Here is a 12,514-nt window from a genome sequence, read left to right on the forward strand (position 1 = left end):
AAACAGAAATCAAGTACTGTCTGTGGCACATGATAATGGAATCAGAACGAGTCTGATTTTTGCCTCAAAAATGTTCAAGATAACAAAACAGGAACTAGTGAGTGCAAAGTAAAAAAATCGCAGAAATCTCACATCTATAAATAAAACAAACCGACTTAATGAATTTAGGACATATGCATGAAAGTGCTTTTATGATTGATGTAATCTAGTCAATCAATTCAATTGACCTTACTTAAACCCAACTGTGATAGTTTTATTCTCATATTTTTTATTCTTATAATTTGTAGTATTATGTTTCATGTTGTATTTGTATTTGTATATGTCCACTGGAAGCCTCAGTACCAAAACAAATTCCTTGTGTGTGCAAGCACACTTGGCAATAAAGCTCTTTCTGATTCTGATTCTTATCTACCAATGCAAACCAAGTCTTGTGCATTACATTTATTTTTGAACATGCAATGAATAAGCAGTCCAGACAGAACCACGTCTCTTTGGTTTCTGAGCGAAGCACGTGCCTCCACTCAGCAAATAATGCAGGTTTGGGACACATTATACTAATTAATTTAAGAGGCATTGTGATGAGCCACAAATCCATTTAATGAGATACCACAAACGTGCATATTTCATTAGTATCAAATAAAGGAAATTGTTTATAAAAGAGAGAGAGAAAAAAAGAAAGCAATATGTCTTATAATTTCCAAGATTGCTGACCGCACTAGGTACAATCTCTCTGAAGCGGAGTGAATCTCTCCACTCCGCAAATGAAGCTGGCTTATCTGCCCTAAAACCATCCCGCACTTGACAAAATAATAATGCATATTTCTCTCAGGTATCTGAACTATTTCAGGTCTGTGCGGAAGCACCGAAGGGCTTTTTTGCTTCATAGCTGAAGGTGCCAAGGGCTTATACTCAAAAATAACTATAGAATATCAGTGACAGAGAAGAAGTGACTAAAGAGAAAATGCATTTACGTCCATCACTAACCATATCTTGCATTATGCTTAAAGGAATGGTTTACCAAAAAAAAGTTTCTGTCATTTACTCACCCTCATGTCAATGAGATGCTTTGAACAATGTTTAATGATTCAAACACTTTCCCTTTTCCCCAGCTCTCAAATTTGATTCTGCATATTTAAGCTAGCCATTTCATAACCAGCTATGAAAGACAAGAATTAACAGAGTTTGGCATCATTAACATGACACATGCTTTGACAAATCTTTATGCCTGTTTGAAGATGCAGAGGTTCCAGATTCGAGAACATTTTTGCAATTTACCTTTTAGTAATGGGATAGCATCTGCATAGATTAAGGAGGCATTTCAACCTAATTTCTAGCTTTTAAAAAAACTATTCACCCCTATCTTTATTGTTGGGTACTATCCTTGTTGCAACAAAACTAAAAAAAAAAATGAAACAATACTCTTAAATTGGACATTTTCAGACTCCCCCTACTTCAAAAATTGGTTGAATGGTTTATACGAATGGAGGGTATTCATTCTTTTGAGTCTAACTTTTAGGCCTATATTGTCAATTTCAAACTGCAAGTGTGCATAATGTACCCTTGTTTTGTATATGGTAAAAACTAGGCGTGCAACAAAATATTGATAGGGCGATATATCGTGGTCTTTCTCTGTGCGAATGCGATACGAGAATAGGTACGCTGGCACCAAATATCTATATTTTAATGAATAAAATAAAGTGCTCTAAAAATATTTCCCCGCTCCCAGCGTCACTACTTCATGGCGCTCAACACACGAATGAGGGAAACGTGAACATAAGTTAACTAGCCTAAGAAAAATAGTTTAACGGGATGGCGGACAGCAGTGCGAGTAAAATAATAGATGCCCCAGCCACATTTAACGCACTTCAGTTTTTATACCATTGATGAGACAAACATGTAGTGAATGGACATCTTTGACGCTCTTTATCGAGCTCTATAAGTCGATAAGCAGGTAAAGGTGTAAGTTCACAAAAAGAAACGTTTAAGCTTTTAAAATGTACAAGCATAAAATGTTTAATGTTAAATTTCATTTACAGACTGAAAAACTTTTTTGACTTGCGCTTAACCTTTTCACAGGAATTATGTTTTCATAGTTAGACAGATGTCATATCATTACAGGATTTGTCTAGCAATAAATGGATTATCGCAGAATTGCTGTATCGTATCGTGAGATACCCTGTGATTCCCACCCCTAGTAAAAACTTAGACCAGTGGATCTCAAAGTGTGGTACGGCTCCCTCTAATGAGGGCTCCCTCTCCCTCCCTAAATTTCGCTTGTACGATCAAACCGGTGTGATCATTCTTGGCTTGTCCCAGGAGTGAACAATCACACTGGTGTGAGTAGAACGGTCAGTGCTGTTAAATTCAAATGTGCTTTCGCAGTTGACTGGCGCTGAGCCAGAGACGGACACGCTCGGCGCTGTTATACATCACAACTATTCAGTGTTTTCAACCACATAATGTTTTTTTAAGGTTTCAGACATTTAAATTCACATGATTACTAAAAAAAACCCATTACATTTAGAATTTTTAAAATACACACTGATGTCCATGGTAGCGGCAATAATAATAATTTCCATTATAATTAGACGACACGTTTTATTCATATCAGATACACATTGTGTAAGTAACTTTAAAGTTAACTCTATTCTTCTCCCAGTTCACCGGCCAGTTACTTTTAATGTATTTCGGGAGAAGTGGTTGCATTCACTTGTAAATCCAACAGATCTGATTCTCTGAACAGTGGCACAAACTAACATGGCGGCGCATTTAGCTCAACTAACACGATCGTTAAAAAGGTGTTTAAATACCAAAACACTTGGACATATTTGACAATGGGAATATCAGATATTTCGTGCCACAGCTAATAATTTTTCAGAATATTTTGAATAAAAAAGGAAATAAAAGCAGATCGTCAGTCACTCAGTGCTGTTGTGTCACGTGACAAGCAACGCGCGTCACCATGGAAACAATAAACTTATAAGCTCTAAATGACGGTTGCCTTGAAAAACTCACAGGGTTCAGCCAGAATATTTTGAATGTACGTGTAAAAATGTTAAATATGAATACACAGCCCGTTTTATTTTTTTTATTAAGTACAGTACTTTCTTTTTACTTAATATTTTAAGTACAGTACAGTTTTTATTTCTCTTTTAGGTGCAATACGCCTACATTTGAATTTAATCATTATTTAAATTTTTGTATTTACCTGCATGTAAGCAGCACAGTGCAGTGTTCATTTTCAAACATGTAAACAATGTTTAGAGTGGCGGACAATAATAAATATTCTTATTAGAAATAAAACTGCCTCATTTTTGAGCTCTGCATAACTGTAGCTGAATAGTTAGGCCAACTACGCTACTGTATTTTCATATTGGTCATTATGGTGGTACTTGGAGAGCCAAATATTTTCTGAGGTGGTACTTGGTGTAAAAAGTATGAGAACCACTGACTTAGACAATTATATTTTTGGCTTTAATAAAACCATTTAATTTGGATGTTATTACAAGCAGCATAGTTTTTAGGCATCCATGACAATTTGAGAGTTTAAAATCTTGGTCTGTTTCTCAAACAAAGCAACATGACTTCATGAGACTTCAAGATAGAGCACAGGTCATATTGTCAACTTTTATTATACTTTATTATTATTTTTTTAGGTTGATGGTCACCCCGTTCACTTTCATTATTTTGAAAAAAGCAGCCAGGACATTCAGCAAAATGAACAAGTAATTTTTAGGTAAAAAAATTCCCCATTAATTAAGACTGCTGATTGCTTATCTTCAACCAAATACCTAAAAATCCTCTTTAAACAGTCATGCACACCATCACAACATCATCAGGCTTTTGTACAAGGGAAACAAAGTCACTACACAACATCACCCAAGAAATGCGGTATAGATATAAAGGCAATTTCGCTGGGTTTATAAGTTGCTTGAGTAGCGACCCTCCATCTCATTAATAGAAACTCAATTTGTGGACAGCTGCACACGCGCACGCATTATAGGAGAATTGATTGCGCCCAACACACAATGAAAAGGATGAACACCAGGGAGGAGGAGGAGGGTAAAAGAGAAGTGAATTAATTAAGAGAACCAGGTGGTCAAATGGCTTGGTGGAAAATCACAAGCTAATGACACATCACAGGGCATACACGCACATACAATCCCTCATTAAAAGGCAGCTTTTGTCCGGGATCCGTGGCTCGGGTTGACCTTTCAACAGATCGCAGGTCACAGCGCGCAATCTAGCAATCCATAAGAGATCAATTTCAGTGCGGTCAATAGAAATACACTGAACTGTACCCGAGGAGGATCTGCGGGTAAAGGCGGGAAAGTCGTCAATCCTTTCGGGTGTTTTCGTCTCGAGGTTAAGTCTGACACTGTTTGACGGCGATGACTTAATTAAGCGCGCGCTGATTATCTATGCTAATGACGAGGTAGCACATTAATCCAATTCATTTATCTAGTGGGGCCTCAATCTGGCAGACGCACGCTCAAGACCAAATGGCTTTACAGAGCCCATGGGCTCCTGATAACAAACATATTGGTTGACCTCTAAAACCTTTTTGGCCCCATTTAGCAAAACCAGAGGAGGGGAAAAATACTTGCATCCTTAGGTTTTAGTAATTATAGTCCTATTATCCATTTGGAGCATATTTAGTGCATTGTTTGAGTGGAAAAGCAGTGCAATTACAAACATAAGGACTCCTAGTATTAAAGCTTTTATAACGAAAAAGTTTTCAACCATAAAGTTCGGACTGCTCATAAACCGATCATTTAATGCATTTACATTCATTCGGGACTTACATTTTTGTTTTTTCGAATGCCAATTCATTTCGAACTTTTAACAACTTGAAAAGGTAAAATCCAACAACGTGGGAAATAAATTGACACTTTGTTTTCTACGAAGACACTAAGTTCTAGTGAGAATATGCGCAAATGTAAATTAAGAAAAGTATCAGTATAGCTTTCTTTAATGCCATGTCAGCATCTGTGGCTATAATAATCATGACAAAAACTGAATTACAAAAAATACAAGAGTTGCATATATACACTAATACAGTAAACAATAAAAATGAAAACCAAGTAAACGGGGGAAAAACACCAATTGATTTTACACAAGATTTTTTAACATTAACATGATTAAAAATTCTAAAACCTTATCTGGTAAAAATCTTACTAAACAAGCCCTTAGGTGAGCTTGCTTAATACAAATGTGTTCTACTTGCATTAAAAAGGGACAGTCCAATAAAATATGATTTAAATTAAGAAAAAGGTGCAAGGCATTTTATCACATACGATTTTCAGGAGACAAATTGCCGCTATTTATATTGACTGTATTTAAACCAATAAGGTGTAGATTGTGTCCAGCTGCTGTTACACACTATCTATCTATCTATCTATCGAGAGCGTCCACACTTGTCCTCCTCCTCCTCTCACAGGTCTTACCTCGCCTGGGCTTCGTCGAGGCTCTCGTCGGTGATGGCCATGATCTGCTGGAGAATATCCCCTATGTCTTGCTGCGGTTGACCGAGGGACTGCTGCTTCCGAACCGAATCGGGGTCACCCACGTCGGCTTGAGAGAGTCCGCCGAGTCCGCCCATGCTAGCCAGCATTCGGGTCTGTTCATCCATAATACTTTAAAGCCGAATCTCGCCGTTTCCCCAACCGCAAACCAATGAAAACCAGTATCAGCGATCTGTCTTGGTGACCATGTACCACCAGCAGCGTGAATACAAACGTGGAGCTCAAGGAATCACTAACGTTAGATAAAAAAAACAACGAGAGCGCGACTGGAATGTGGGATTTAACCACATCAAAACGATGCGCGATTGATAGGAAAAGGTGAGTAACTAGTTTGCATGGGGAAAAAAATTCAGACCGCGTGCAATTCCTGCAAAAACCAGTATTGTCTAAAGCAAAACGCTGCACACAAGCACTCCCATAAAGCAGTCTAACAAGAAAATAAAAGCGTCCCTGGAAACATGAAGTATCCCACGCGCGGCATCTCAAAGTATCGCCTCTCTAAACAACTCGCAGTCCGCGATAAAACCATTCATGTCAACAATCTGGCTTTTCGTCAAGAGGCTGTTGTCGCTGACAGCTATTACAGTAGAAATCTCAGACACTACTAACAAGCTGGACTAAACCAACCAGAGCGGCTAACAAGCTAATAGAGAGGAGGAAAAAAAAGTCCCTGCTTGAAAATAAATCTAAATAGAAACTCACGCGTTCGCTTATTAGCGTCTCCTCACTTAGGAAAAAGACAGAACTCAACGGTCAAAACGAATCCCGAGAGCAGCGGACGAACGCGACCGCTTTTAAACGTAAATCCGAGATCACCGACACAATTGATTCGCAGTGTTGGCTAGCTGCTTAGCAGCGGAGCTAACTAGCATTCGAGCGCTGCTAGCAACAGATTCACACGGGCTCCACGAACCCCCGGGACCAACAGCAAACTGCCCCCGAAATGCCCCGGCTTTTTAGGTGGACGGCTTGAAACGGCTCAGAACGGCAACGCTCAGCTCCATGCCAGCCAACTCGACACAGTTGGTTTGTTCCCCAAGCCGCGGTGCTGTCGTAGAAAAAAAAAACTGCCCCTCTCTTGTGTTTCTGCCCTCCTCGGCGGCTCTTTTCTCCCCCTCTGAGCGAGCGCACCACTGCGCGCGTTCACGCTACTACACACGAGCGCGTACGTCATCATCGCGCACAAAAGAGCCGCTACTGTGTGGAGCCTGTAGGGGCGCCAGTGACGCGCACGCACGCGCCTAAGCAAGTAAACAACTTGCGCGTCTCTTTCAAACAGACCGCATGCTGTAATTTCATCATGTAAGTGGCTTTTGTATAGTTACCATAGCTGAACTATGGCATTTTTATTTGTAAGAGCATAGTAACCAGAGGTGAAACATTGCTGTGCTTTGATCTGTGTAGCTGTGGTTTCTGTTACACAAGCTGTGGAATCTTTATAATTACAGTTTCATAGTTGAATTAATTAGCCTAAGTGGATTCACTCCCTTCTTTCCCTAATAGGTTACATTTAGAATGAATCTACAGCATTTCTGATAATAATGCAGCGTTACTGTGAAATCAGGGTAAGTTATGGAAGAGTGGTTTACACCAAGAAAGGTTCTATAAACATATAGACTACAGAATAGATGTGGAACCTGCAATATATGGAGACACTTATAGACAGGGGTGGCACTTTTTCCGGTGGGCCGACGTGCTTTTGGGCCGATATACATCTCATACCTTTTTTTTCCCTTAACGGCCCATAAAACTCGCACATCGGCGGCCCACTCGTTTTGTTTTGCTTAATTGGCGGCGCTGGGTTTGTGCTATGCCGGTGTATGCATTGGTCAAAAAAAGTCAGCGTTAGTTTTTTTTCTGACAGACCGGCCCATGAAACACGTAGATCAGCAGCCCATTGGTTCTTTTCTTGATTGACACTGGGCTGGCCCAATCACAAGATTAAACGAGGAGCGAGCGTGCAGCAGTGTAAGTGTGTACTGTCAAAATAGTAGAGAGATGGAGAAGAAACGCAAGGAATGTGCAGAGAAATAGCGTGAAAAAAATAGAAACAGGCCCTTCAAGCAGACGCTGTAAAATGTGTCAACATATATGTTTTCTGCAGCAGCAGGACCAGCTGCAGTGGATGATAGTGATAGTGAGGAGAGAGATGAGAAAGTGTAGAGTCTGCGGTAAACAGAACTACTGTCAAAACACTAGTCTATGTCATGAATGTAGGAACCCATTTCCCAGTTACGCATTATTTCCACATTTGCATAATTGACGATTACCGCAATTTACTAGAAATTTAATGAGACGCGTTTGTAAACCATGTTTTCCGCCAAAATAAAAGTTTGATGGCAAAATGCCACCGATTTTTTTTGTCCCAGTCCAGACCTGCTTATAGGGGTTTAATTATTTGGATTTAGTTTTTATTCATTTTAAATTTTATTAATTAAACGGCTCGTAACACACTTTATCACTAGAACAAATTGAAATAACCCATTAATCATGAAACTATTATGCAATCAGTTCAAATAAGTCAAGAACCAAAGTGTTATAGAACCCTCCAGTGATGAAGTGTCCACCATAATCAGCATTTCAATGTATGTTACAAAGCATAATTAACCCTTAATTGTGACCAAAATGTCTGAACTGCCTCTGTTCAAAACATTTCAAAAAATATTCCATTACTCAAATGAAATAGCTAGAAGATGCAAATCAAACACGGTTGTAAAACCATCAGTCAGAATGTTTGATAGTGCTGCTCGTATTGGGGGAAACGCATAACAAGTAACACAAGTTACATAAGTGGATTACTTTTTCAAGTAACAAGTAAAGCAATGCATTACTTTTACATTTACAACAAAAGTCAAGTTACTTTTTTAGTTACTTTTTCAAATAAGTAACGCAAGTTTTCTTATTTCTTGACTGACACCTCTTCTGTCCCCATGTTGAGTGAAACCAGGAGATGCATTCTGTGTAAACTTGATGGTTGTTGTAGACTAAATGTAAGCATGAATTTACTCATCTCACTTGCACAAAAAGATTCAGAATTCCTCTAAATGAACAAAATGAACAGTGAAATGCAAACTCAGAAGATTATGCAAACCTGCAGTGGTTAAATATATTGAATAATACAAATATATTTTATGTATTTAAAGGGTAACTAAACACTAAAACAACTTTTTTAAGTTAATGATCTATAAGAATGGAGCTTAATAAATGCTGTTCATTGATTCCAGTAAATGTTTTGACATTTTGGTTTAAAGTGTTTTAATTCTACAATATATGGTGTAAAAACGTCTGAGTGCTGCCCTCTTCAGGTTGAACGGTGGCTACTGCAGTTGAATTTTCCTATTGGATGTTTGGGGTGTTTCGTGACGTAAGGGTGGTTGGTGAGGTAGGCAGGTTCCATACAAAGAGATGTCTCAGGTGCACGCCCCCATCCGCTGGGCTCTGCCCACTTTTCCAGCATTTTTCAAATATTGCCAGTGGGTGGAGTCAGGCTCTGACCAGGGGTTTAGTTACCCTTTAATCTCACTTTATGAACCAATGTATTTGCTGCTGACCTTCGATGATCCAATTCAACCATAATAATAAGCAAAAATTACTTTAGGTAAATATCACATTTGTTTCATTTTTGTTTTGCTTTTATTGCTTCGGTTAAGTGAGTGTTGAACTTTCTTCTGTGATCCAGATTTGCAGCAGAGCTAAAAGCCTGATGCAGCACATCTAAAAGCCAGCCTGATGCATATTCATGTCACTTTTGGTCTCAAAGGGCCTTTAAATTTGCCAAAAATAGAACTTTTTTTGCAATTAAAAAACAGGAAAGCCAAGGTGAGAAAAGGCAATGTGACCGTATCGTATCACATTACTTTGCATAAAAAGTAACTACTATAAATAATGTAATTAGTTACCTTTTTAGGGAGTAACGCAATACATTACTTTTACTTTCCACGACACAGAATGCTTTAAAACATTTATGTAATGGGTAAATTGGTAGCTACTGGTGCACTCAAAGAAAAGCCTGTAGAAATAGGGTCCAAATGTACTGTACTGTTAATATGAAGGAATTTTCCATATTGATTTTTCTCAGGGGTTGGTTTCACTGCATTTGGAATTACGCATTGCTTCTTAGTCATGAAGGTTTGGTTCTAACATTCTTCAAAATATATTATTTTGTGTTTCACAGAAGAAAGAAAGTCATACAGGTTTGGAACGACATACAGAATGGGTGAGTAAATGATGACAATGTTAATTTTTTGGGTGAACTATCCCTTTAAAATATGTTGTGACAACATTAAAGTCTGAGGTGTATTGCAAAACGTAGGTTTTTGAACCGCATACAAGAAATGCTTCAAGGAATTGATAAGGTTTAAAGTCCCCCTGTGGTGAAAATCAAGCTTTTAATGTTGTTTATATGTCTATTAGGTGGTTTTAATATGCTTTAAGACAAACCATGAGCAAATTCATAAGTCAATACCATTGCTGAGTATTTTCTTCCTTAAAACTGCAGTGAAACGCGGTTTGAAATCGCTGGTGTTTCGAACATCACAAACCTTGCAACCAATCACATCAATGTGTGATCGTCAAGGAACGGATCTCTGACCTGGTGTGAGTGAGTGGAGGCGGGGCTAATTTACATATTCAAAGCACCACATATACTAAACGAGGCAAGGGTGTAGAGTTACATTCAAGCTATTTTAAGGCATCATGAATTTTTTTTTAAGGAAAACGCATTAAAAATTACATTAAGAAAATGATTGGGTTGGATATAGAGTGAGTTCAGATTTCTAACTTTTAAATTGAATATAAATTCAGTTAATGTGTAGATTAATTAGCCAAAGTTTCACAAAATGTAGTCTAAGAGAATTATGGTTTTTAAATTCATATATTAAGAGGATTGTTTTTGGAGAAGAGTTCAATAAAATACAAATGCTTTCAAAAAGTTAAAAGCTGAAGATTATTTTCATTTAAATGAACCTATTAATTATCTAATAATATTTCCATGTCTGTCCATATAAATGCCTAAGTATAAAATTCCTTATTTAAATCAATGTGTTTTAGCTAGTGCACGGACAGAGCAGATTAAAAATAAGTGGTCCCAATTTTTTTTGCAAACGTGGACGTTTTGGGGCAGTTCATCACTCAGAGAGAAAAGACAGGCTTCTCAGACGAATGGCTGCTGGGATACATGGAGGGGAGAGACTCAGCCTGGAGCATTTCAATGGGAGTTTGATGATGTGTGTGCAAAGAGAGGAATGGGACAAAAGTGGTCCTGGTTTATGCTGACGCGTAGCGGATCTCTCGGCTACAATCTAACACTAATCAATCTGAAGTGAGAATGAGAATATTAGAGAACAAACTGTAACCTGAACTCGTTATCACAGCGTTGCTTTCGCACAGTGAGATTTTGAGTAATTGTAAATCTATATTTTTTTCAATCTTTCTCCTTTCATTTCCTAAATGATGGACAATGTGGCCCAGTGGTAAAATGTACCACTATATGTGTGTGTGTGTGTGTATATATATATATATATATATATATATTACTTTTGTAATATATTAAAACACTTCAGTAATGTATTATCGTTTTTATTGTATTATATATTTTATTGTATTTTATATACTGTGTACACTATGTATATATTAATACAATATACATACACATACATTATATATATAATATACATACACATGCATTATATACATAGCATATGCACCTATACAGATACACGTGTGTATATAATGTATGTATGTATATACATGTACTGCATAAACACATATAATAACATATATACATACACACACATACTGTATATAAACAAAACATGCATATCCACATATACATACGTGTATATATATAAAATGCATTTATGTGTGTATATGCACACACACAAATGCAGATACGCACACATATATATACACATATACAGATATGTGTGCATATGTTTATTTATACATACACATTACACACACACACATATATATATATATATATATATATGCATGTATCTTTATATAATGTATGTATTTGTGTGTATATATACATATATAAAAGCATATATATGTATATAGTTTATGCTGTAAAGAGACCAAATGTCTATTTTGCATAATACAGAAATGTATTTTAATTGATTAATGAAGAACCTGTTCTGCTCATCACATTTATCACAACAATAAAAACCAGTTCCTGACAGATACTGAAAACAAAACATGATTTAATATCCCCAGCAACAAAAGGACCATTTGATTTCTACTCCATACGAATATAGACAACTACCACACCACGTGCATAGATTAATCTTTGTCAATTGACGCTTCATTTAAAAGTATTTGCCACCATGAGAATAGTGTTTCCCCCTCTTGACTGTGAATAGGTATTCTTCTTAAAGCTGTTTGAGGCAGATGCACCCTCGGCCCACAAGCGCTGAGCCTCATTTTCATCTAAATAAGAATCGATCTCTCTTGCTGTGCCACCCCCAGTGCTTCTGACGCTTAACCCCACTCTCCCTGCTAAACCACCTCCATCCCTACATTAACAGAGAAAACTAAATACAAGCCAAGTCAAATCAGCCTACATGTGCACCAGAGAAAAATGACCTTGTTTTCCAGCAGCCGAGGTCGAAACAGTTTAAGCTTTTCTTTCGGGATTGATGAAACGTCTGTCTTTGATCACAGTGGACATAGTATTGAGAGTTAACGTGGCTTTGTTCGAGCTCAAATACTGTTATTATAGCATGGAAGTTCAGAGCAGGTCATGTTTAGTCTTGTGGGCATGGAAATGTGATCTAAACAGAGAGGATGTGAAGTGGAGAAATCTTCTAAGCCTGTTTCTTGCTCAGCAGCCCTGTGCTATGTTGAATAGAGAACAAGGGATGGAAGTGTGGGGGAAGGGGGTCGAAAGAACAAACATAATAGAAGGCTAAAAGGCCCTCAAAAAGCTCATGACTAAAGCCCAAAGGCCAGTGTCTTTTCTTTAGGCTAATAACGATGACTTAAAGCAT

The 12,514-nt window shown here is 37.7% G+C and overlaps 1 protein-coding gene and 1 long non-coding RNA gene across 7 annotated transcripts in view; both read right to left on the reverse strand.

The window, feature by feature from the left end:
- pbx4 (pre-B-cell leukemia transcription factor 4) overlaps positions 1 to 6,709 on the reverse strand; it is a 41,422-nt gene extending 34,713 nt beyond the window's left edge. Inside the window, exon 1 of one of the 6 annotated variants that reach the window (XM_077213554.1) lies at positions 5,448 to 6,709. In XM_077213554.1, coding sequence (XP_077069669.1) covers positions 5,448 to 5,632 — 185 coding nt within the window. In that variant the 5' untranslated portion in view covers positions 5,633 to 6,709. The remainder of the gene's footprint in view (positions 1 to 5,447) is intronic. The other 5 variants (XM_077213557.1, XM_077213556.1, XM_077213551.1 and 2 more) reach the window with 5 other exon arrangements.
- Positions 3,196 to 3,481, reverse strand: LOC143722254 (uncharacterized). The gene is made up of 2 exons (XR_013196857.1): positions 3,357 to 3,481; positions 3,196 to 3,319 (listed from the first exon to the last, which is right to left on the reverse strand). It is a non-coding gene; the product is annotated as an uncharacterized LOC143722254 (long non-coding RNA).
- Positions 6,710 to 12,514: the final 5,805 nt, after the last annotated feature.

Source organism: Siphateles boraxobius, unplaced genomic scaffold (assembly GCF_051911475.1).
Source record: "Siphateles boraxobius isolate OS27281-9 unplaced genomic scaffold, OSU_SipBor_1 66, whole genome shotgun sequence".
Classification (NCBI taxonomy): Eukaryota; Metazoa; Chordata; class Actinopteri; order Cypriniformes; family Leuciscidae; genus Siphateles; species Siphateles boraxobius.